The sequence below is a fragment of the Talpa occidentalis genome, unplaced genomic scaffold (assembly GCF_014898055.3).
Source record: "Talpa occidentalis isolate TD23 unplaced genomic scaffold, MPIMG_talOcc4v2.1 talOcc4.5, whole genome shotgun sequence".
NCBI lineage: Eukaryota > Metazoa > Chordata > Mammalia > Eulipotyphla > Talpidae > Talpa > Talpa occidentalis.
In genome coordinates, this window is record NW_023604861.1 from 51,080,412 (window position 1) to 51,104,810 (window position 24,399).

General features: G+C 35.8%; 1 protein-coding gene across 3 annotated transcripts in view; it reads right to left on the reverse strand.

The window, feature by feature from the left end:
* The window catches only part of STARD13 (StAR related lipid transfer domain containing 13), a 367,001-nt gene extending 342,893 nt beyond the window's left edge, over positions 1-24,108 (reverse strand). For 2 of the 3 annotated variants that reach the window (XM_054701408.1, XM_054701403.1), the window contains exons 1-3: positions 23,930-24,108; positions 23,161-23,260; positions 10,601-10,742 (exon numbers count right to left, since the gene is read on the reverse strand). In XM_054701408.1, coding sequence (XP_054557383.1) covers positions 10,601-10,630 — 30 coding nt within the window. In that variant the 5' untranslated portion in view covers positions 10,631-10,742; positions 23,161-23,260; positions 23,930-24,108. Of the gene's footprint in view, positions 1-10,600; positions 10,743-23,160; positions 23,261-23,689; positions 23,893-23,929 lie in introns of all 3 variants that reach the window. The other variant, XM_054701404.1, reaches the window with a different exon arrangement.
* Between the last annotated feature and the right edge of the window lie 291 nt (positions 24,109-24,399).

Consider the following 24,399-nt stretch of genomic DNA (forward strand, 5'->3'; position numbering starts at 1 on the left):
AAAGGAGCAAAGATTATGCATTGGAGCAAAGAAAGTTTGTTCAATAAATGGTGCTGGGAAAATTGGGTTGCTACATGCAAAAGAATGAAGCTTGACTACTACCTCACACCATACACAAAAATCAACTCAAAATGGATTAAAGAACTAGACCTAAGACCTGAAACCATAAAAAATATAGAAGGAAATATAGGCGAAACACTACGTGATTTGCACATCAAGGACATCTTTACAGACACATCACCCAAAGCAGTGATAGTGAAGGCAAAGATAAACAGCCGGGACTACATCAAATTAAAGAGCTTCTGCACAGCAAAAGAGACAATAACAAAAACAAAGAGAAACCCCACCAACTGGGAGAACATTTTTGCACACAACACTAATGATAAAGGACTGATCACAAAAATCTGCAAAGAGCTGATGAGACTCAACAACAACAAAGAAAATAATCCCGTCAAAAAATGGGCAGAAGAGCTAAAAAGAAACTTCTCTGAAGAGGAAATGCAAATGGCCAACAGGCATATGAAAAAATGTTCAACATCACTTGTCATCAGGGAAATGCAAATCAAAACTACCATGAGCTACCATCTTACACCAGTGAGAATGGCACAAATTATTAAAAAAACTAGCAACAACAAGTGTTGGCGAGGGTGTGGAGAAAAAGGAACTCTTCTGCACTGTTGGTGGGAGTGCAAACTGGTCCAACCACTATGGAGAGCTGTGTGGAGATTTCTGGACCTACTAAACATAGAGCTTCCATATGATCCAGCAATTCCACTTCTAGGTATTTATCCAAAGGACACAGAAACATCCATTCCAAAGAACACCTGCACCCCTATGTTTATAGCAGCACTATTTACAATAGCTAAGCTTTGGAAACAGCCCAAATGCCCCAAATTAGATGACTGGATCAAGAAGATGTGGTACATAAATACCATGGAATATTACTCAGCATTCAAAAAAGATAAACACATGCAATTTGCAGCAACATGGATGGTGCTGGAAGGGATCATGCTCAGCGAAATAAGCCAAAAAAAAAAGAAAAATACCGGATGGTCTCACTCATAGCAGGAATCTAGAAAACTTAAATAAGGGACCAGGAAAATGAATAACTATAAGAAAGTGAAAATCAAAATCAACAAAAAACTATGAACCAGAGACACTTTTTGGGGGGTGAGGGGCGGGAGGGGAGGGATTGGGGTCAGAATTGGGGGGTTGCAATTGTATGGGGAATATAAAAATAAAATTTATTATTTAAAAAAAAATAAAAAATAATAAAAAAAATCGTGGTTGCCACTGCATAGCTAATAAATTCAAGTCACAATCATATGATTTTTCTCCCAGTTCCCACCCCTCCCAGATTTCTAAGAGGAAAAAGACTCTGAGGCTCCTAGAACTAGTGGGCAGAAATTGTAGAGCCAGGGCTATAACAAATGCGAACTTTGTCATTTCCAATTTGGATTGGATTTGAGTGTATGGTTATAATTACTGCTTGCTTGTTACATGGTCTGAAAAACACTACTTACAGAGATGTAAAAGAAGAGGTAATATGGTGTGGAGAAAAGCACCAAAGTGCAGGCTGTGTTAAATATTAGCTGTGTGACCTTGGTCAAGCCATTCAAAAATTCTGCATCAGAGGAGAGTGGAATCTTTTAAATGCCCTAACAAGGTCATTGTGAAGTTCTAATGAGATGATGTGTGAGAAAACCCTAGGCTTTACTAAAGTGATATTAGTATAATTATAGGAATATAGAAGAGCGGACTATTTATAAAAGGCTCTGAGTGTGCTGATCTAGATGTTACCTAACGTAAAAATGTTTTTTTGGTCCTCTAAAGCCATTTTCCAATAAACTATTTTTTTTTCCAAATACACAATTGTGTCAGCAAAACCTAAAGCTCCTTGAAATGACTGATTTTAGGAGTGTTTGTGTACATCTGTGTACCCAAGCAGACACCACTGGGAAAACGTAGCTACAGCTAGCACAGGAGATATGAAGGGAAGAAAAGCCTTTGGGCAGTAGAAAGTGGAGACCATAAACATCATGGCCTTATTTTAACATGTCTCAGCATATAGAAGAGCCAGTATGTGATCGTGTTGGTAATGATAGTTCTACTGGGAAATCTTAACTTTAAATTGTCTGCCAATCTCTATTTTGTCTGTGCAAGCAGAGTCATTTATCACTTTTATGAAGTCACTGAAAGCCCACATTGAGGGGGAAAAAAACTAATTATCGAGCAGTACATGCCCTTGCGCTAAATATACAATGAAAGCAATGGGCTTATGGCTCTAAAAAGGAGAAATAAATGTTTTGCTAAAACAAATCTAAGGTTACCCCCAGTTGGAAGACTGTACTCCTTCTCCACTATCTCCACCTAGGGGAGCAAGTTTCAGACATTGACTGATTCTGTAAGATTTCTTTCCCAGGTAGATAACCTTGAGGGCTCATCTCCGCAGAGCAGCCCCTTCTTTTGCCAATGAAAATAACATGTACTTATATGAGCGTCACAATTAACAAAGCACTTTACGTAGATAAGTTATTAAATGGCAGGAGATTTGGGGGCTCCCTTAAACTCAGGGAAGTAACTATGAAAATTAGCTTCAGGATATCCCCTTTAGCTTTTAGGTTTACACATTCTTAGGGTTTATAGAGTTATTGACTTTGTAGTTCACGTAAACTTCCACTCTTGTTCCAGGGGCCGAGCTGTTTTTAAGAAAATAAAGATCATCTTCAAATGAACTCCCAGTTCACTATTTTTTTTTTTTTTAGATTTTTAAAATTTATTTATGCACACAAGAATGGGGTGTGAGCCAGAGGCTCAGGAGGTGAGAGAATTCACCAGAGACAGAGTGGGGAGCAGAACAGGTGGATCTACTGAGATACACTGCTCAGGGGAGCAGCGGGCGAGACAGGAGAGGTTTGCAGTACCATGTAGGTTGGCTCCCTGGCTGGGGTTCTAACTCACGCTACAGTGGCTGGCCATAGCTTGATAGCATCGAGATTTTAACCCCTGAGCCACTAGGGAGGCCCTTCCAGTTCATTTTTAATTCAGAGTAAAAACTGATCTTATATCTGCCTGAAGACTCAGTAAATTCTATCCTAGTCACATTACTCTTCCTTAAAAAGTTTATCTCTAGGGAATAACCCTCCAAAGTTAGGGAATTCTCTTAACTTCCTCTCATTTTCTTAATATTCCCTTTGACTTACATTCTGTAAGATACTTTACTTGTAATTTATGTATAAGTAAATAAATGGCTTGGGTCATCATCATGTCTTTCTTCCTGCTTATCACCTAGCACTGCCCTGTCTACTATTCACATGTAGTTATTGAGTGCTTAAAAAAAGGCTCGTCTGAATGGAGAAATGCTATAAATGTGAAATACACAGCAGCTCATTTGGACTACCTAAAATCTAGAAAAGAAAGTAATAGCTCATTGATAGTTTTTGTGTGTTAGTTACAAGTTGAACTAAGATTTTAGATATATTGTTTTATTAAAATACATTATTAGCTTAATTTCAACTGTTTCCTCTCCTCTTTTTTAAGTGGGTGCTAGAAAAATTTAAATTATATATGTGATTCACATTATATTTCTATGGACAGTGCTGACCTAGAGCTTCTAACTTTGCATTCTAGGTCATTATATGAGTCACTGAGCCCCCAGTTCAAGACAAAATATTTTCTTTTCCCATGGGCATTAATATCTACCTTGCAGGAACCATTTTGGTTTCCTTAGCCTTAGCCAAAGAAAGAGTTTCTCAGCCTATTTTTGCTGTGGAAGAGCTATTAAGTACTCACCACCACTTATAACAAATATGCTGACCCTTAAGTTATTCTATATAGAAATTTTAAAGTAAAATTAGTTTCCTTATTCCTGAAATAATATTAGGTGACTTAAAGTAGGCAGAGTGAAGGCAGAATATTCATGGATATTCCTACTGGTCTTAGAAAGTGGAACTGACTTCCTGGAAAATTAGATCCAGTAAGACAGTTCCACATGGTGTGAAACAAATTTAGTCCTGATATTCAAGAGAGTACATAAAGGTTCCTCTGAGAATGTGGAATTAATAAAAATGGATGGGGTAACTGGTCATGTTTTTCTTGAAGGAAGTTCACAGGCAGTATCAACCCAGCCCAAGGGAGCAATGAGACTGAATATTTTCCAAGTGCTTGACATAAATAGCAAAACTGATTCTCCCTGTTGTGGTTTGCCATTGGTTTCACACTTTTGATATTTTTACAGACAAAGAAATCTATCCTCAGACGTGTTTATAAGAACCCATTGTTAATTCTTGATGTATTCAATTTTAACTTACAATGACCAGAATATTCTAAGAACTACTACTTCTGTACCTATGACCTCTTCCAGTCTTTCTCCAATTCTGTGTCTGGGACCCATTATAAAATACTTTAAAATTTTAGAGAATCTATGGGATTAGAGTGACAGGGGATGGAGAAGGGACATTAAAAGGCTATAGGAGAGCAGGAACTATTTAGGGGGCTAGTCTCCCACATTCTGACCCTGTCTTTGAAACAATTTCCTGTGCACTGCCTAATTTGTTTTTATTTCACTGTGTTATACTACTAGAATTACCCCCACCATAGATTTATCTAGATTAAGAAAGAATCTTTCTAAAATGCAAATGTTTCTGAGTGCGTTAAAGGGCTTTCAGTAATTTGCACTTCAGTGTAAATTTATTCTATCAAATTTTCTCTCTGCTCCCTGTTATTAGCAGCCACTCACTGCTTGTCTTCCTCAGCGATAAGAATAAGCAATAAGGATAAATTTCAGAATAAAGGATTAGGAAGCTACCTGAGGCTGCTTTTTAAATTTTCTGAGACATTAACATTTTAGAAATTAAAAAAGTCATGCCAAGTCTTTCAAGACATTTTATTTCAGATATGGCAAATTCATAGCATTCTTCCCTGCAATGAAACCACATCTCAGTTTTCCTACAAAAAAGTTATGTGAGCATAGGAAGCTTGAAGAAACTTAATTTTTGCTATGTGAAGTGATATGGGACACAATCTTGTGGTCCTATATATAGTCTTAGTTGTAGGGAAGGAAGTTTCATCTTTGGTTACAGCTGTTTGAAGAGAACAGGAAGATAATGTAGATCAGAGACTATTGGCAGAGTTCCCTAACTCATCCATCCCAATCACTACCCAGTTTTGAATATCCCCAAAAGAGATTTAATTACTAAAAAAAAAAACATACTTCAGGATACTGACATTTATAACCAGAATTTCACAGCCATTTCTGCACTCTGTATATCTTGATATACACTTTCCTGGATAGCTGAAGTCTTTAGGACTTTACTATGTTGTCTATGGGCCAAATGCAATTACATCACGTATTCAGATCTTGCTCATGAGTTGGGTCGTCACAGTAGATCCTGTATTCCATAGATCAATTAAGGTCACAACAATTAAGGCTCAACTCAAAAAAGCCACAGAAAACTCTGTCCTTGCTGGCTGAAGTACTCCCAATGTTTGTTCAAAAAATTCATAACAGAAAATTTATATTGGAAAGACTTTGAAAACTTAGGGAATCACTATTTCTCTAATCTTCTTGTAGGAGATGATGTACTAGTAACAATTCTAAGGCCAGAACCCAGGCAACACAACACAAAATAGTAATCTTCACAAGGTTCTACACAGAAAAGACACTGAATAAATATTTGACTGACTTATGCAGTGTATTTTTAAGATCATTGTGAAGTGTGCATCCTGCTGTACTTGTACATGTGTTTTCTGTAAATGCCATCTCACCATAGATATCAAATTACTTTCACTTGCCATCTGGTACATAACTTTGGCACATGAGTGGGTGCTACACAGGTCTGCAGAGTGGAGAACTTATTACAACAGTTCATGCTGTTATCCATTCAGTCCATAAAGGAAATGTGCATAACCAGTAAAGGACATAAAAGAAAATGAAAGCCTTGAATTTTTCAGATAAAACATGTTTTAAAATGATTTTAATAATACTAGAGAAATATGTTAGGTTGATAGCTGGGGTGATTTCATAGGCAGAAATATCTAGTCAGAGCTTCGAGAATACAGGGGCCACAGGTGGCTCGTGACTATGTATTTCCAACCACACAATGGGGCCACATTCCCTTAACAGATGTTGTTTACACGGGCATGGTTCTATATGTATTAACTCTAGTAAATGCTCACTGAATCTGCAAATGATAAAGGACTGAAATATTCTAGAATACTTAGTCATGATTTAATGATGAAATACAAGGTAAAGAATAGTATTCAGGGCCTCCCCTGGTGGTACAGCGGCTGAGCGCCAGGCTGCGAAGCTGCCCACAGCCTCTGCAGCACCAGTTCCATCTCCGGCTGCCGGCGAGGGTCCCACAAGGCGCGCAGACCTCCCCTGCTGCCCGCTGCTCCCCTCAGCAGTGTATTTCGTTGGTCTACCTGTTCTGTTCCCCGCTCTGTCTCTGGTGAATTCTCTCACCCTCCCGTGCTTCTGACTGTACCTAGTGCTTGTATAAAAATAAATAAATAAATCTTAAAAAAAAAAAAAAGAATAGTGTTCAATTCTTTAAGATCTTACCAGTTTTTTTAAACAGTAAGTACCTATTTTATATCTGTTGGACCACTGTTTACATATAGATAACTTCTGGGAGTTACTACTTCAGCCTGGTGGCAAAAGTAACTCTACCCATCCTATAGCTGCTAATACAAGGATGTTTCACATATCCTTCTCATCCCTCTGATCATGCAAAAATCCTCTGAACTTGCCTCACTGCAGAGTCCAAAAAGGAATCGATGTAGTAATTATGCTGAAAATAATGCAAAGAAGCAACAAGAGGTAGGATATCTCCCCCAGTATCTCCATGCATGATTTATTCTTTCTCCCATTTCCAGTGACCTCTCTTCTAAAAAAGTGCAAGATCACCTTTCAAATCTCTAGTCCCTGTTCCACTGTAACTCTTAAAATCCCCCCAGCTATTTCTTAACTCTTCTTTAGCTTCTTTAATTAAGATTCTAGGACATTCCCTGAACATAGAAGACTGTCAAATTACAAATAAACATTACTTGAGAACCACCAACTATCTCTGTCTTATCTCCCTCCCACTCTCTTGGGAAAAATGAAAAGTATTAATAGGAGGATACTATGGGGAGTTCCTTGATCATTATCCATTTGTTATAATTTCCAATGAAATTATAATTTCGGGCCTCCCCTGGTGGCAGGCGGTTGAGCACATGGTGTAGCAGACCTCTCCTGTCTCGCCCGCTGCTCCCCTCAGCAGTGTATTTCAGTCAGTCTGCCTGTTCTGTTCCCTGCTCTGTCTCTGGTGAATCCTCTCACCCTCCTGCGAATTTGGCCTGTACCCCAGTTCTTGTATAAATAAATAAATAAATAAATAAATAAATAAATAAATAAATATTTTTTTAAAAAAAGAAATTATAATTCCTTCTAATTTCCAATAAAAACCCTTAGAAAATTTGTATATGGAAGAGTTGCACTTGTTGAGACTACTTATGTCTTACTCATCAAGGAATGAAAGAAAGAAATAATAGTTGAAGGCAAAGGTGGTAACAGTGGAAAGAAAGGGCAGCATGCTACATAAAAACTGGTGCTCTCAGAAGAAAAAGGAGGATAAAGTTTGACCTGAGTGAAAAAATTCTTCTGGGAATTTTCCCAACCTACAAAGTCTTTGCTCCTAACAACTCTTCAACTGACATCCTAGAACCCATTAACTTTTTGTGTTGTGGATCCATCTACCTTTCCTTGCCAAAACATTAGTTCAAATGTGTGTGAGTAGCAACTCTTGCCACTACCCTATAGCAGAAAGGAAATACAGCTGGAATAACTAGAGCATACTATGTATGACATATTTAATTAGTGCTTACTACTTTCTGTTACTATGCTAAGCTCAGAGGAAATAGAAGTGAACTGATACTTTAGAAAATACTACCTAGAATAAGGAAACAATAAGAGAGGTATCCATTTACCTAAAAGCTACAGATAGAACAGCATCAAAAAATTCTCCTGCATGCTGCCTACTCACAAGTGAACACTTTGGGAGGAATGTGGATGGCACATATTGATGGTGAGAACAAATAACAGAAAACAGATTTTCAGAAGTTACATACATCCCTGTATTAAACTCTGAGGCTATAATCCCTCCTCTTCACATCCTGTGTCAGTAGAATTGACTTAGGACCCAGGTAAGAGTATTGTGAATGGGCCAGAAAATTAAATTAAATACGGCCACATTTTTTTTACCTAATACTTTATAATATTTTATCCTGTACCAGATAATTAAGAGCTACTAAAAACAAACAAACAAAAAGAAAGAAAATAAAGTAACTAGAATGAAAAAAATAAATTGGGAAACTAGCTAAGAAACAGGTTCTGACAATCTATTTAATACATTACATTCCCGTAAGAGGCAATAGGCATGGATTATAGAATCACACAAAAATAATGGCTTTCTCCATTTTAGCTTTCATTGTTAATCTTAAAAAGATAAATCAACTGATTTGTCAAGATCATTTTCTTCTTAGGCTGAGGAAAGCTGAGAGAAGAAAACCTTTTATAAAAGTTGATAGATAGTATCAGTCATATTTCACCAAAAAGAAACAAAATGTGCACAGGAATGAATATAATTAAGATGTGCTATACTTTGTATTTATTTTTATTAGAAAGAATTACTTTAAAAAAACTTTTTTTAGAGCAGTTTTAAGTACACAGTAAAACTGAGGAGAAATTACAAAGCTTTCCCATACACCCCTGATTCTACACATACAGTATCCCCCATTATCAATGTTCTCTACCAGAGTGGCACATTTACAATTAATGAGCCTACATTGACACACCATAATTACCCAAAGTCCATGGTTTACCTTCTGGTTCACTCTTGATTAAACTTTATGGATTTTGACAAGTGTAGAATGCTGTGTACCCACCATTGACTATCATATCTAATAGTTTCTTGCCCTCCAAATCCTTTTTGCTTCACCTCCCGTCTCACTAATCTCTAGCAACCACTGATATTTTAGTAGTCCCCATACTTAAGCTTTTTCTAGAATGTCAGAGTTGAAATCATACAGCCTTTTCTGACTGGCTTCTTTCATTAGCAATATTCATCTTTTTTTTTTTTAAAAAAAGATATTACAAAAGTTCCCCAAAGCCATGTATGTTGGTTTAATATAGTGATGAAGAGAGTCAAAACTCAGACTCAAGTGGTACTGGTTTTGCCCCTTTGAGCAAGTCACTTATCTTTTCTAGAACTTGGTTTTCTAATCTAGACATAGGATAAAATTAATATCTATCCCACTAATTTTACAATGTTGTTGTAAACATCAGTTTCTTTTCTAAAATCTAGAGTTAACAATGCCTATGTTGTAGGGTTGTTAGTGGATTAAAGGCTATGGATGTAGAGAGCTTAGTATCATGCCTGGCACACATCTGGTTGCTGACAATGTTATTTTCATTTTATTATGTACCGAATATTTTCTATTTGACCCACTCAAATCACTCTCTGCTTTCTTCCATCTTCTTAGTAGAGCATGATTTCTAAATAATTCATTAACATAGGGCACTTTCCTACTGATTTCCTGATGAGATCAGCCAGTGGGAGGTTAGAGGAGGTTAGAATATGGGAGAGAGGGAAGGGAAATAGGGAGATGGAAATTTACTCCCTGTGCTTCTTCTCTGTCAGGTTGAACTTTGGTTGTGATTGTATATCTTTTTGAAGGCCAAAGATCATGCTTGGCAATATATATTAGAGTTGTTGGTTTCCTACAACCCTACCCATACCTTTGTAAGTAATATCTCTTAATGTATCTCTTTAAGGTAATTTAATAAGCTGTTTCCTCTCAGAAAGACATATAATGTTTGTCCTTTGTATTTAATGGCAAAATTACTATATTTTTGTAAAGTAGCCAAAACATAAAATCAAGAACCATAAGTAACTTCATAAAATCTTGCTATTTATTATGAATAAACCTCTATATCAAACATTAGTCTGAATTTATTGATACAATAAAAATGTGACAGATTTGGAGTGTTGGAAAAGTTAGAGTTGACTAAAAGATGTAAAAATCTATTTAAAAAACTGGTAAAAATAAAAAAACAACCCCCCCCCAAAATCCCTGGGATTTATTTACTCTGTATAGCAAAGACAATTATTTAAAGTATAGTTAATATTTGTAACTGATATTTTACAGATGTGTTCCCAAATCTGATGACTCTTCTGGAATCCTATTGGGTAGAATATGAGCCATCCTCATAGGAAAGACTTCTACAAAATGAGGTTAAGTAGATTTCCAACTGTGGCATAAATGTTTGCTAATAATGAAGAAATTAATTGAAATATATACAATCTACTGCTATGGTTCTACCTATTATAATGATTTGTCATTTAACAAAATCAGACTGCATTTTCCCCAATTTTATAAATATTAGCAAGTATGTGTGTTTTTTATTATAAATCATGTTGTAATGAAACACAATCCCTCCTTAATGCTAAATTTAAAACAAAAAATGTAAGCGAGAATGTGTGAATATGGTGCTGTCTTTACTGCATGAGTGGGGCATGATATTCCACCCACAATTTTCTGAAATAAAGCTACTTACTTTAGTTTTTGGTTGTGCTCCAGCTGACATTTGGTTTGGCACACCATTAAGATTCTGGTTGTTTCCAGGTTTGTTTCCACAGATTCCTTTCTTCTAATAACTTTTTTTTTTTTTTAAGATTTCTCTTTAGGTTTGTAGGATACTGTAGAAAAAAAATTAGCAGGTTTTCCCTCCACATACAAAAAATTTATTTATGGGCAGTAATTGAAATAAATGAGTCAACAAAAATATATTTAAAAATGGTTTTGACTATTAATATGAAATGTGAGAATGTTCCTAAATATTAATTTTTCTAAAGATATTTATGTTTAGGCTCAATGAGATCACCCTCAGTAAAGAATGAAAACTTTTTTAAAATGTAAGTTTATAGACTAAAAGTAATATTAAACTACTAAGGTAAAATATAGTACCTTTAATTGACTTATTGACTTATTTTAAACATATTGACTTATTTTAAAACTTTTTATAAAGTAAAACCAAAGGTGTTTTAAAAATGAAATAGTAAGATGTGGTTCAAACAGATCCACATTATTTTTCTGAGCTTGAAGATTTTAGTCTATATATTTTGTAATTTTAGGAAGAAGCAAATTATAAATTTATATTTCTGACACATAGCCATAGAAGTAAAATAATTAAAAACATAGCATAAGGAGAATCCTAAACTTTTGCAGATGTAGTCAGAGTTCTTTTCCAGAATGTTGAATAAATTCTTATCAAATTGGAGTAATTAAGTTAGTCTTCACTAATTCTTCCTATTGCTTGGAAGCCTTTCATGTCTCTCTACATCTAAGTCCCTTATACAAATTACCTAAAAGTCTCTATTGCAATCTTCTGTTCTGCTCTATTTCCTTCTGGAAAAAGTACTAAATTCTAGAGACATGGGGAAAGTTGGAAATGTGAATTTTTCATTTAATGAAAATTTCAGTCATTGATCCTGAGATTTTTCTTTGGGGGATGGAGGTGAGTGATAAAAGATCTAGAATAAACAGACATACATGAATCTAGCACTGCCAAACATTAGTCATATAACCTTGGACTTAATTTCCTCAAATATAATTTATTCACTGTACAACAATACTTTCTGGCAAATATTGAATACTCTTTGTGGCTGCCATCTTTGCCTAATGGAATGTGAGTATATAAGGATTTGCCAAGTTTGACCAGAATTTTAAATTTGCTGCTTGGAAATTATATTTCTTCACTCTTGATACTTACAGAAACTCTCCTGTGGGGGAAAGAATGGAATATGATGATGAGAAAGATGACATAGTGTTGTTTGTTAAATAGGTAATATATATGTTTTCTATATGTTTGTCCTTTTGAAAGAATTTCATGATTTATTGTTTTTAATACAAATTGACTAGCTCAAAAACTCCTTGGGAAGTGTTCGAAACCCTTAAAAGAATGTGTACACTTCTGCCTTTGGGAAAAAACCATGAAGTAGCTAATGTGGCCATATCTTATTTCAAGAACACAGTTATTCTAAAGGTATGAAAGTTATTAATTGTAGGGGGAAAAAGCAATGAATTAGCCTACATTGAATAGGCAGCCAGTAGAGCTGACAATCTAGTGAGTTTGGCCATTGAATTCTACAGTCTTCTGTTTATTACTAATGTCTATTTCTGTTGATTGATGTAAACACAATTAGACAGGTACCTAGAAGGACACCTACTGTGGCCTCATCTGTAGAATGAAGATAATGCTGGCACCTATTTCAATAGGTTGTTGGTTACTGAATGAAAGCATATTAGTAAAGTTTTAGTTGTTATAATACAATATGCTGGAAATAGAATATTTTTATTTTTGGAAATTAGAGGATGTATCTTATGCAGAATAAATTCTTATCAAATTGGAGTAATGAAGTTAGTCTTCACTAATTCTTCCTATTCCTTGGAACATCTGATGACAGAAGAGTAAACACAAGATCCTGTGTATACTACTTTCACATAAATTTCTCACTTTTTTTCTTCCCAATAACACTGTGAAGTGTTTTGCTGGTAGAATCACAAAGCAAATGAAAGTGCTGCAATCTCTTGATTCTTTTCAGATATTTCTCTACTCCCCCATATTCCTCTGTATATCTTTGTCAAGCTCTACTTCCACTACCTCTACTTTTTAAATTCAGTGAGAATCTGTTTTGTTATAGGCCCCTATTCAGCTGGTTACTTGATTGGGGCTTCTGTAAACCTAATGAATGACAGATACCTGGGGAGACTAGGAAACCGGGCTGAATCTTCCTGAATGATTTGACTGTTACTAATCCCCACAGCCTCCTAAAGCTTCCATGGCACAATATGGCTACTTATATCACTTATTAAAATGTGTGTTAAGACACTTTTATATTTTGATGCTATTATAAATTGCTTACTTGATGTTATATCCCTAATTATAAGCCCTCATATTCATTTTATACATGTTTTTTTGAGGACTTAGCTTTGTAGTCTCACACCTGAGAGCAATTAAAGTTTTGTTTTTCTTTCTATTCTGCATACTTTTCTTTTTTATTACTGTGCTATGACCTTCAGTCAATGTTGATTAGAGGTGGTAAGAGAAGATATCTTCAACTTATTTCTAATTTAAGGAGACTGCTTCCAATGTGTCACTACCTAGGTGTGATGCCTCTCCATTTAAGTGTGATGCTGACTAAACAGGTTTTTGTTATGTCTTCTGATAAAAAAAATTATGTGAAAAAATGTTGAATTTTACTGAATGCATTTTCTTTATTAAGATGATCAAATTTTCCTTTTTTTAATTTGTAGATAATATTAACTCATTTATAATGCACCAGTCACATATTCCTGTGTTATATTATCACAGAACTCTTCTGACTTTTAAGATTATTTATAATAATGAACATTAGCACTTACCAAATGCCCTTTATATAAAGGCATTTATCAATCAACTATAGTAAGAAATGTATAATTACTAAACCATCCTTATATTCATGAGATCAACCGTGTTTGGTTATGATAAGCAATTCTTTTAATTTTTAAAAAAGATTTATGCATACAAGAACTGGGGTGTAGGCCTAGAGTATGTGAGAGGGGCATGAGAGGGTTCACCTGAGTCAGAGTAGGGAGCAGAACAGGTGGATCTACTGAAATACACTGCTGAGGGGAGCAGCAGGCAAAGGAGGAAAGGTCCGCTGCACCATGTGTGTTAGTTCCCTGGCAGGGATTCCAACTCACTGCAGTGGCTGGCCATAGCTTGAGAGTACTGAGACTTTAACCCCTGTGCCACCAGGGAGGCCCTTCTTTTTAATCTTATTGTACTTGGTCAGCCGGTGTTTTCTTTGGCATTTTTGTATCCACATTTTTGTCCTCTGTAACATTTTTGTATCAAGATGTTAGTTTCAAAAAAGAAATATGGATGCTATGCATCTTTTCAAATGAGATATAGAAAAATTTATATTACATAATAAATCATGTTTTTAAAAATTTCAAGAAATTCACAGGCAGAACTGGCTTCTAGGGGGAGAGGGAGTTTTTTTTTTTTTTTGATTGTTAAGTTTATCACCCCCTTTTTTTTGGTCCATTTTGGTAGGTAACTCAGTGAATTTTGAAAATATATACTTCAATATAGCATAATCTATTCATTATCTTCCAAATCTATGTCTATCAAATTATCTTCCTTAACTTTTAAAATCATTATATTTGATATTATAGCCTTCTTATTTCTAATTTTACCCATTTTTAAAAAGATTTATTTATTTATGTGTAGAAGAACTGGGGTGCAGGCCAGAGGTGCAGGGAGTGAAAAGATTCACAAGAGACAGAGTGGGGAGCAGAACACGCAGATCTACTGAGATACACTGCTAAGGGGCACAGCAGGCAAGATAGGAAAGGACTGCTGTGCCATATGTGGGTTTGTTCCCTGGCCTGGAATGGAACTCAAGCTGTTGACGTGATAGTGCTGAGAGTTAACCCCTAGGCCACTAAGCAGGCTCTTTTTTTTTTTTAATGGAAAAAGCCTACACTTTAGGTCAGGTATACTGAACACTGGTAGTTATGTGAAATTTTAGCTTAATCACCACTACATTTGGAAAGCCTTGCTGCATTCCTGGTAGATGTTTTGTGGACTTCTACACTATTTCTATGAAAAAATTTATCCTATATTATTATAATTTGTTTAGTGAGCAACTTCTATGTTAAGTTGTAAGTTTTATGAGGATAAGGACAAAATCTATCTAATTTACCACCAAGCAGTGTCTGGAGCAGAGTGAGTACTTACTAAAATTTTTGTTGAATAAACAACTGATTATTTCATGTCTTTCTTTGCCTGACTCCTCTTTTAAGGCCATCTGTTTTAATTGACTCATAGGTATAATAACAAACACGGAGAAAATTAATTAAAAATGCCAGTTCTGGAGACATAGTGCTAAGTTCAAAGCCAGGCTCTACTGCTCACTATGAAAAAATTGTGTGATTATGAAAAAATTACTTCTCTGTTACTCAGTTTTGTCATCTATAAAATGAAAAATAATAATGCTTTGTATTCACTGGATTTTAAGAAGTTTATACATGTGAAGGACTTTAAAAAGTGTCTAGCATATAGTAAATGATAGATTAATATTAGCTATTACTATGTTAAGACAGAATAGTTTGAGTGGATAAAAAGAATAATGAATCTGTAAAAATACAGAAAATGAAGATAATAGTTTGCTACAGGTTGTTTCAAAAATCAAATGAGGGCCTCCCTGGTGGCACAAGGGGTTAAGCACCGCACTATGAAGTGGTCCACAGCTTCTGCAGCACGAGTTCGATCCCCAGCCAGCCAGGGAGTAACCCACATGGCGTAGCAGATCTCTCCTGCCTCTCCCACTGCTCCCCTCAGCAGTGTACTTCAGTCAATCTGCCTATTCTGTTCCCCACTCTGTCTCTGGTGAATCCTCTTACCAACCCCCACCTCTGGCCTGTACCCCAGCTCTTGTATGCATAAACAAATAAATCTTTAAAAAAAATTTAAAAAAAAGAAAATCAAATGAAAGGAGTTTTAAATAATGACAACCATTTGAAATGGCTTATTAGAACCATTACAACCCAAATGCCCAAAAATAGATGACTGGATCAAGAAGATGTGGTCCATATATACCATGGAATATTACTCAGCATTCAAAAAAAGATAAACACATGCAATTTGCAGCAACATGGATGGCGCTGGAAGGGATCATGCTCAGCGAAATAAGCCAAAAAGAAAAAGAAAAATACCGGATGGTCTCACTCATAGCAGGAATCTAGAAAACTTAAATAAGGGACCAGGAAAACGAATAACTATAAGAAAGTGAAAATCAAAATCAACAAAAAACTATGAACCAGAGACACTTTTAGGGGGTGGGGGCGGGAGGGGAGGGATTGGGGTCAGAATGGGGGGGCTGCAATTGTATGGGGAATACAACAATAAAATTTATTATTTAAAAAAAATAAATAAATAAATAAAAAAAAAAAAAAAAAAAAAAAAAATAGAACCATTACAAGTGGGAAGCCCCAGTGATCACAAGGAAGAGAAGTGTTTCTTTCTTTGGAAAAATGTGACAAGACCAGAGAAATATTCAATTATGTTTTGTTGTGTATTAAAATTTTCTTTTACATTTTAGCCTGTACTACTATGTGGCCAAATTATTTTAAAGATATTATTTAATATTTTTGTAACTACAAAAGTACTGATCAAGAATTTTTCTTAAGACTTACAAGCTCTTTGAAAAAGAAATCTTATATGCCAAATATTTTTTCTGGATCTTTACACATTATTAACTTTTGGTCATTTATGTATTATTCAAACAATGCCTCTTAATTTTTTTTCTTCCTAAGAAGAAAATTTTAAAACACTATCCTTATCATCATTCTCAAAGGTTGTCATGCATAGGTATTAGATCCAGAATATTATGATTTCATTGATATAATAACCACTGAATATGTTCTCCTATATACAAATGAACCAAAACATTGGATTATAGAAAATAATGAAGCCTCTTCCTAATCTTTTTCCTAATGTCATAGAAAGAGAGCTTAGGAAAAAATTCCTAAGATATTTACATTTATGTAAATATACCAAAGCATGAAATGGTGCACTGTTGTTAATGGTCGAAGCCTGGAAAAATAAAGAACAAATTCTTTTACTCATTCTGCTCTTTTCAGAATAAAAGAAAAATGAAATTATAGACAAATAACCCCTTTATTAAAAAATTCTAGGATATCCCTAAAATGTAATGTACAATATTCTAATTTTTACATAAGATTTAAAAATATAGCATGTGCATCTGTTAGCTCAGAACCGAGGGGGTCCACAGGGGCCCCAAACTTAAGGAGTACATGCTCTAAAATGGGGTCTTGCTGCATAAAGACAAAGGAAGCTGATTCTTTGTATGAAAGATCTTTAATAGAACTAGTGTGCATAGAAAGGGAAGAAAAGGGAGGATATTCTTAGTAAGTTTCCCAATAAAACCATCTTCTCAAGGGGCAAAATTCCCAAACAGGGCTGGCCAGAAACAGGGTCGCTGAGGCCCCAAAGCTTGCCACCAGTCTAAGGGTGTACCTTCTGACAGGGAACAGAAAGAAAGGGGAAAGGCAAATCTGAGATAAAAGAGGCAAAATAAATATACAAATAAAAATAATGGCTGTTATTTTCTCTGCCATGGACAGTCTTCCTTGTGCCTCTCACACTCATTTCTTTCAAGTGTCTCTACATGTCTTTCCTCCAAGCAATTCCTCTATGTGTCCCCATGTCCCTTGGTGCAAGACAAAGCTGGACATGCATGACCTACAAGCCCACCTTCATTTCGTGTTAAAGACTTTAGCTGGTAGCTTAGCGCCAGCCTTAGTTCCCAATAGCTAGCTAGTCCAAGGCCTCCTGCATGTAAGTGGGGTGAGGAAAATGGTATCTCCTCTAACAATTCTTTAATTTCCTCACTTGCAAAGAAAAATCTTGCTGATTTAGAAAGCAAAGAACATCACACTTAAGTTTTAGAGGAAATAATATTTAAAAAGAAACATATTTAAAAAAATTAAAATACTATTACTATCCAATTACAACAGGCATAACTAAGTTTCTAAACTCAAATATAAATGAAATGAACAGTTCAAAGTTATATACAGACTGAAAGTCACCCTTGTGACTTTTCATGTGGTAGTTTTATTTTGTATCTCAAAAGAAGCCCATGCAATTAAATTTCAGGGAACACACAAATAAGAATTTTAAGCAATTTCCCCAAGCTGAGCTAAAATCATATGTATTGAACTCATTTTTGACAGTGTTTCTAATCTGTTTTGTCTCTACCTGAGACTAATTTATTTATTCTGTGAATGACAAAAATGATAAGACTTCTGGTTTTTCCTATTCCAAATTCTAAACAATAGATTTCTTTTCTCTATCACACTAATAACAGCCATTCATGGTGTTTATATTCAGTGTGGTAAAAGCAGGCTCTTGCCAAAATTCAAGTTACAATTACTCTGCTTACTGTTGTGTGACCTGAGCAAAACTCTCAATGTCTCTGTCATCTCTTTGGAATAAAATAAGGATATTAATAGGACTAATCAAAGGGTTTTATTTATTACTTATCATATGGACCTATATTTTACATGAAATATAGTCAGGGTTTCAAGAGTTTGGAGTTCTGTCTTGTATTCTCCATGAGACGTATGACTAAACTCTTTTCTGATGTACCCTGTCCTGCAAAGCAGTCATCAGAGACCCACCACAAACAAAGACAGTACCACGGTGAAGAATCCTTATGTTTCCTTGAAGAATTTAAATGTCCCTTTCAAATCCTGCTACTTAATTCATTGAAGGTGGATGTAGAAGTGAAAGAGTAGAATGAGACGTGCAAACACATAAGATTTAGGATTATGTAGTACAGTTCCACTTAACATAGTGACATATAGAACAAGCTTTCAAGGTATCATGGCTTTATTTTTTTACTTGTGTGCAGTTGATTTAGGTATCTGCACTTTTGCTGCACTCAGTGGCTTCATTAGGCAGTGTCTATCTTTGGAACCACTCAATTCCTCACTCCTCATTCATTCCATCAATCATTTATTCATCCATATGTCAAGTACTGTCCTAGCACAAGGAAAAAAAAAACATATTTTCTTGAAGAGTTCTAGTCTAGGGAGAAAAGGTCAAGAATACAAATTATATTACAAGGATTTAAGCCAAAGTATGTAAAAAATGATATGGGAACACGGACGAAAGAGCAAATAATTCGCCTTGGGAAAGAAGAGTTCATAGAGGAAATAACCTTTAAACTGAGTTTCAAAGAAAGAACAGTAGTTCTTCAGGGGAAGGGAATCCCAAAAGCACGAAAGCACAAAAAGAATACAGTACAAAGAATAGTAAGGATTTTAATTTGAATCAGTGTGTTGGTGACTGTGGGATAAAGGTAGCAAATGATATACATACAAGTTAAGTTGGGTCCCCATGTAAGAAGTCACATTTTAAGTAATCTCACTTTTCTCTATAGGTAATGGGAACTCTGTGGAATTTTTTTTTTTTTTTTTTTTGGCTGTTGTATTTTGTAAGTGAGAAAGTAAAAAAACACAGGGAGACTATATAACTATCAAAGAATTTTAAACATGCATTAATAGCCATCATTATCCTACTACTCCTCATTTGAACTTAACTTTCTCTTGCCTCTGCTCCTTCCCATTTGTGCTTTTTCAAAACAACACTTTTATTGTAAAATAAACATATAGAATATTACACAAAACAGATGCATAGCTTAATGAATTACTCAAAGGTAAACATTTAACCAACATCAGATCAAGAAGTAAAACTTTGCCAGAACTCTCAGGGTACCACTAAAATTGCTCCATATATTCTGTAACAGTTGCAACCCTTTTCTTCCTCCCATATGAAACCATTAGCTTGACTTTTACAGTGATTCTTTCCATGATTTTTTTCAGTTTTATCAGTCAAATGTATATCCTTAAATGTCAAGAGTTTTCCTGAAATCTGTAGAGTTTTCCTGTTTGAATTTTGTGAATTGCATGCTCAAAAGTATATTTCAACCTGCTCCTCTGTTTTTCTGAAAATCAGTAGCTAAATTAGATTTGGGTTCAATCCCTCTAGCATGACTATAGAAAGTGTTGTCTCCATCAACGAGTATATAATGACTGTTTCTTTTTTATGATATTAGCACCAATTGATGCTAAATGAATATTAATTCATTGGGGGTTGCAACATGACAATCTTTAACTCATTTTTTTCACTTATGAGTTGGCATATATTTATGAAGAGATATTTCCACTTATTTATTATTTGGTTACCTAGTGTTAAGGTTCATATAGGAAAGCAGGGTAGCTTGAGTCTTTCACTCCATTTATTAGTATTAGCATCAAAGATAATGTATTGGTTCCCTGTCTTCCTTCGAATGTGATTTTTAAAATATCATATGAACTCATGGATTTAAATATATTTGATGAATTTCAACCCACTGAAATTCTCATGATTGTAGTTTAAATGTCCTTCTATTTAGTCAATAGGGTTCTTTTCAAGAAGCCTCTTAAGACACCAGTAATTCTGCAAGCCTTCTTGTCATGGCAGGAGACATTGTTCTAAGTTCACCTTGTACATTCCTGTCACTAAATCTAGAAACAGAAGTTTCTTCAAGAAGTTCTGTTATCTATTAATGAGGAAGTATATTTCAAGAACACAATCTGCACAATAGGACTAATCAGTGTTATTAGTTAGTCATTCGTTTCCAATTGGAGAGGGAAAGGAGTTAGTTGATGAATTCTTACTGATACTTCCAATTCAAATTTAAAACAATATAACTTTTACTTAATATCTGGTGATTTAAAAACAGGTTAGGAAGTGTAACAGGAAGCTATTTTTACTATGACAATTTCAAATAAATACACTTAAGTAAAAAGCAATTTGTGTTTACCACAGAAAATCAAAACTACCAATTAAAAATAAAATTGATTTTTACTAATTCAAATAAACTTTGAGATAATTGTGAGAAAATGTCAACTTATTGTTTTGATTTTAAAAATAACTGAATTATATGAAGAGATATGACAATGTGTTCCCCAGAGTGTGTGTGTGTGTGTGTGTGTGTGTAGGACAATTTTTAGAATTTATCGGTTGCTTTGTGCTAAGATTGGCTTTATTTTGAAGATAAAACTTACATTCTTTCCCTTATCAAAAAAGCTGAACTAAATATGTTCTAGTTCTCAAAATGACTATTTGTATTTGGGGGCTAAAGGGAATTCTACACCCTTATTTATAGCTGCTTCTTATTTCTTTACAATAACCCCATTCAGGAAAATAAAAGGCACATTTGTTTTACTGATCCCATCTAAGCACATTATAAAAGGCAAGATGACTACCAGAAAATCTATACTTAAACTATTGGAATGTTATAGGACTGAGCAGTCCCTCATAGAAAACACAGAGGTCAGATTTAACACTACAACTTGACCTCATCATGATCTGAAATAGGAGCATTTGGTGACTTTAAAAACAATACTAGAGCAGGGGTTATGGGAAAGTACTCTAGATTTGACATTTCATTTTTTTTTCTGTGTACATATAAGTGAATTCAATATATGACATTCCAGAGTAAATACAAATAATCAAGTTTACCCAGCTATAGAATAGATACAATTAAATGTCAAACCTCAGTGACAGAACTGCAAATTCAAACATGGAAAACAAAATGGTGCTAGAAGATAGAAATGGTGACTGAGATGACTAAATTGTACTGTCATTACTTTCTTGTGCAGATGTTTTCAAAACATTACAAAATTTAGTAATTGCACATAATTTGGATTATTTTATGATAATACTATAAGAAATGTCTTATTTTATCTGTTCCAAGCTATATTTGTTCATTTTATGGATTATGAAAACAAACCACCAAATAATAAATCAGCTTCAAAAGCAGATATCCAGTTTTCAAAAGCATTTCTTTTAGTGAGTATTAAAAAGAAAACAAGGATTTTATTTATACCTTTATGCTACTGAACTTTTATATTTGGATAATATCTACAGTGTTCCTACAAAAACACAACTTATGAAAAGTGCTCTTCAAAAGCCACTATTACGGAAATGAAAACACCACAAACTGGGAGAAAAATATTCACAATACACACTTTGATTAAAAGGTGTGTGTGTGTGTGTGTGTGTGTGTGTGTGTGTGTATACGGGGACTAGGGAAAATGGAGAAGCATTAGTCAAAGGATACAGTTTATTATACATGGTAATATACTTTTCTCCAAACTTTCAATGTTAATTCTACCTCAATATGGAAAAAACAACAATAGGGAATACACATGTAAGTAACTCCTAAGAACTCAATTATAAGAACTCAATTTAAAAAATGGGCAAATGTTTCCAGCAATTTACAAAAGTGAAATAACATATATCTATTCAAATGACTAAAGCCAAAGACTAACAATATCAAGTGTTGACTTTTGATAGACCCATCCATCTTCCATACTTTTAAACTAGAGGGAAGAGATTTAAAGAAGGCAGTTGCAACAGATTAAATGGTGGAAAGATGAGGGACCACTCAGCTTAAGGTGACAATTTTCTACGAAAATGTACATGGGAAAATCATTGGTTGAAGAGGAAGTTGGTGATTTGAGGTAATAAGAGAAAGAATAAAATATTTGGTTTAGGAAAGAGAAGAAAGTATAGAGAAAAGTCTGATGAGCAGACAGTGTGGAGAGCCCACTCATAGTCTGCTAATTGTTGAACTGCTGAGTGCAGCAACTAAAGAGAGATGCCTAAATTCATGCATGTGGCTTTACCAGACAAGCGGTAGCCAGACAAGCAGTAGCCAAGAATAAAGCTTAGATATTTGCAGAACACTTGTCACTAATGTGAATATAAATATGTAAGTGAATACAAACTATTTTTCTAAAAGATTTTTATTTATTTATGCACAAGAACAAGGGTGTAGGCCAGAGGTGTGGGGAGTGAGAGGATTCACCAGAGCCGGGGGAATAGAACGCAGGCAGATTGACTGAAATACACTACTGAGGGGAGCAGTGGGCAAGACAGGAGAGGTCCGCTGTGCCATGTGGGTTAGCCATGTGGGTTAGCCATGTGGGTTAGCTTCCTGGCTGGGGAATGGAAATCAGGCCGAGGCAGTGATAAGGTGATGGCGCTGAGCCTAACCCCTACCCCACCAGCTAAGTCCCAATACCTATTCTTACTGTGAAAAGGTACGTTGGTACAACAGTGGCAAATTTGGACCAGCCTCACAATTATTCCAAACATTTAGTTTCAGGTGTAAAAACTATTTTCTCCCATCTTCTTTCAAATCGGTCTCTTTCTATATTCATTACAACTCTGATCTTTCACACACTTCCTACTAGTTTCCATTATGTTTCCTCCTGGATGTCTTGCCACCTACTTGTCCTCTTTCTGGTCAGTCTTTAATGATACTGTGCTATTGCCCTCAATTTTTTCATGGCTTTTCATATAAACATGAGTCATGGCACTCTTCAGCCAAGAAACACCCCCTTACACCCAGACTACCAAAAGATTTTATCGAAGAACAGCAAAAATGCCCGTTTTGGCTACTAGACATAATCTAATGTATTTGCTTTTACCTCTTATCATGACTTTCCCTAGTGCACCGCTGTTTCTCAGTATATTTGCTTAAAAGTCTCTAAGTACTCAGCTGTTTTGTAGGCCAGACTGGAAAGAGCCCTGAAATACAAAGATAAAAAAAAAAACTGAAGAAATGTCTTGGAAGAACTGAGCACCTTGCAGCTAACATTTTTAGAATTACACTCTAAAATGAACAGGACGGATGTGGATTCAAACAGATTTGATTTTGCAACATACTTGGTTGTTTCTACGCTGCATCTATAAACAAAACAAAGCCAGAGCACTCTCAGGAGTTACTGCGGTCCATCTATTACAAGTGGTTTGCCCTCACCTTGTAAAAATGGGAAAGGGACGCTTTTCCTTGGGATGACTTTATACAAGCGGCCTTCCGTTAGTTAATGAATTTGCTAAGGGGCAAGACCACATCATATAATACAAACTACAAAATGTTTACCCTGACAAAATAGGAAAAACAGTCACAGGAGCGCCTTAAATTCTTTAAAAGTATTGCTGAAACGTCAAACACACGTTTTAATAATTTTTGTAAAATGTTGCAGTTCCACAGGAATCATGAAGCCCATGTGCCTTCTCTGCTTTCCGTGTGACATCCCTAGCCGCCTCACGATTGAAGCGCAGACGCCGAGTGAATCCAGGCAGGTCAGTGAAGAGATTTAAGGGAAAGCCTGGGTCTCCCTGGCCCTGGGACCGCGCCCAGGAGGCATTTGGACCGCCTGAGAGTCAAGAGAAAAATACAGCTTGAGTTTTTACCTCATATATCATTAACTTTCCACAAAGATTTCCAGAAACCTGACTCACAGCCAGAAACTTAAACGCTGTAGGCGGGAGGAGGGAAAAAAACAACAAGCCTACGCCACCATTTCCGCCCTGCCGGAGCAGGAAACACAAAAAGATGGAGAAACAAGCACACGCCAACGGCCCCTACGTCCCTAAACTGCGCAAGCGCAAGGCGGTGCCCCGCCCCCTAGCGCTCCCGCCAAGGCCTGGCGCGCGCACTAGAACCCACCCCCGCACCCCCCCCCCGCCGCCAGGCACTGCCCGGGGCTTCCGCCCCGAGGCCGGTCGGTCACTGTTCGGTTCCGGTTCTGTCCCCGCCCCCAAGCGGGAACGCTCCAGATGTCTTAACATCCGGGATCAGAGGCTGGCGCCAGCGCGCATTTCCGGCGACAGCCGCGAAGGTAAGGATCCGGTGACGCCTCTTCCCGTCTCCCTGGCGGCGC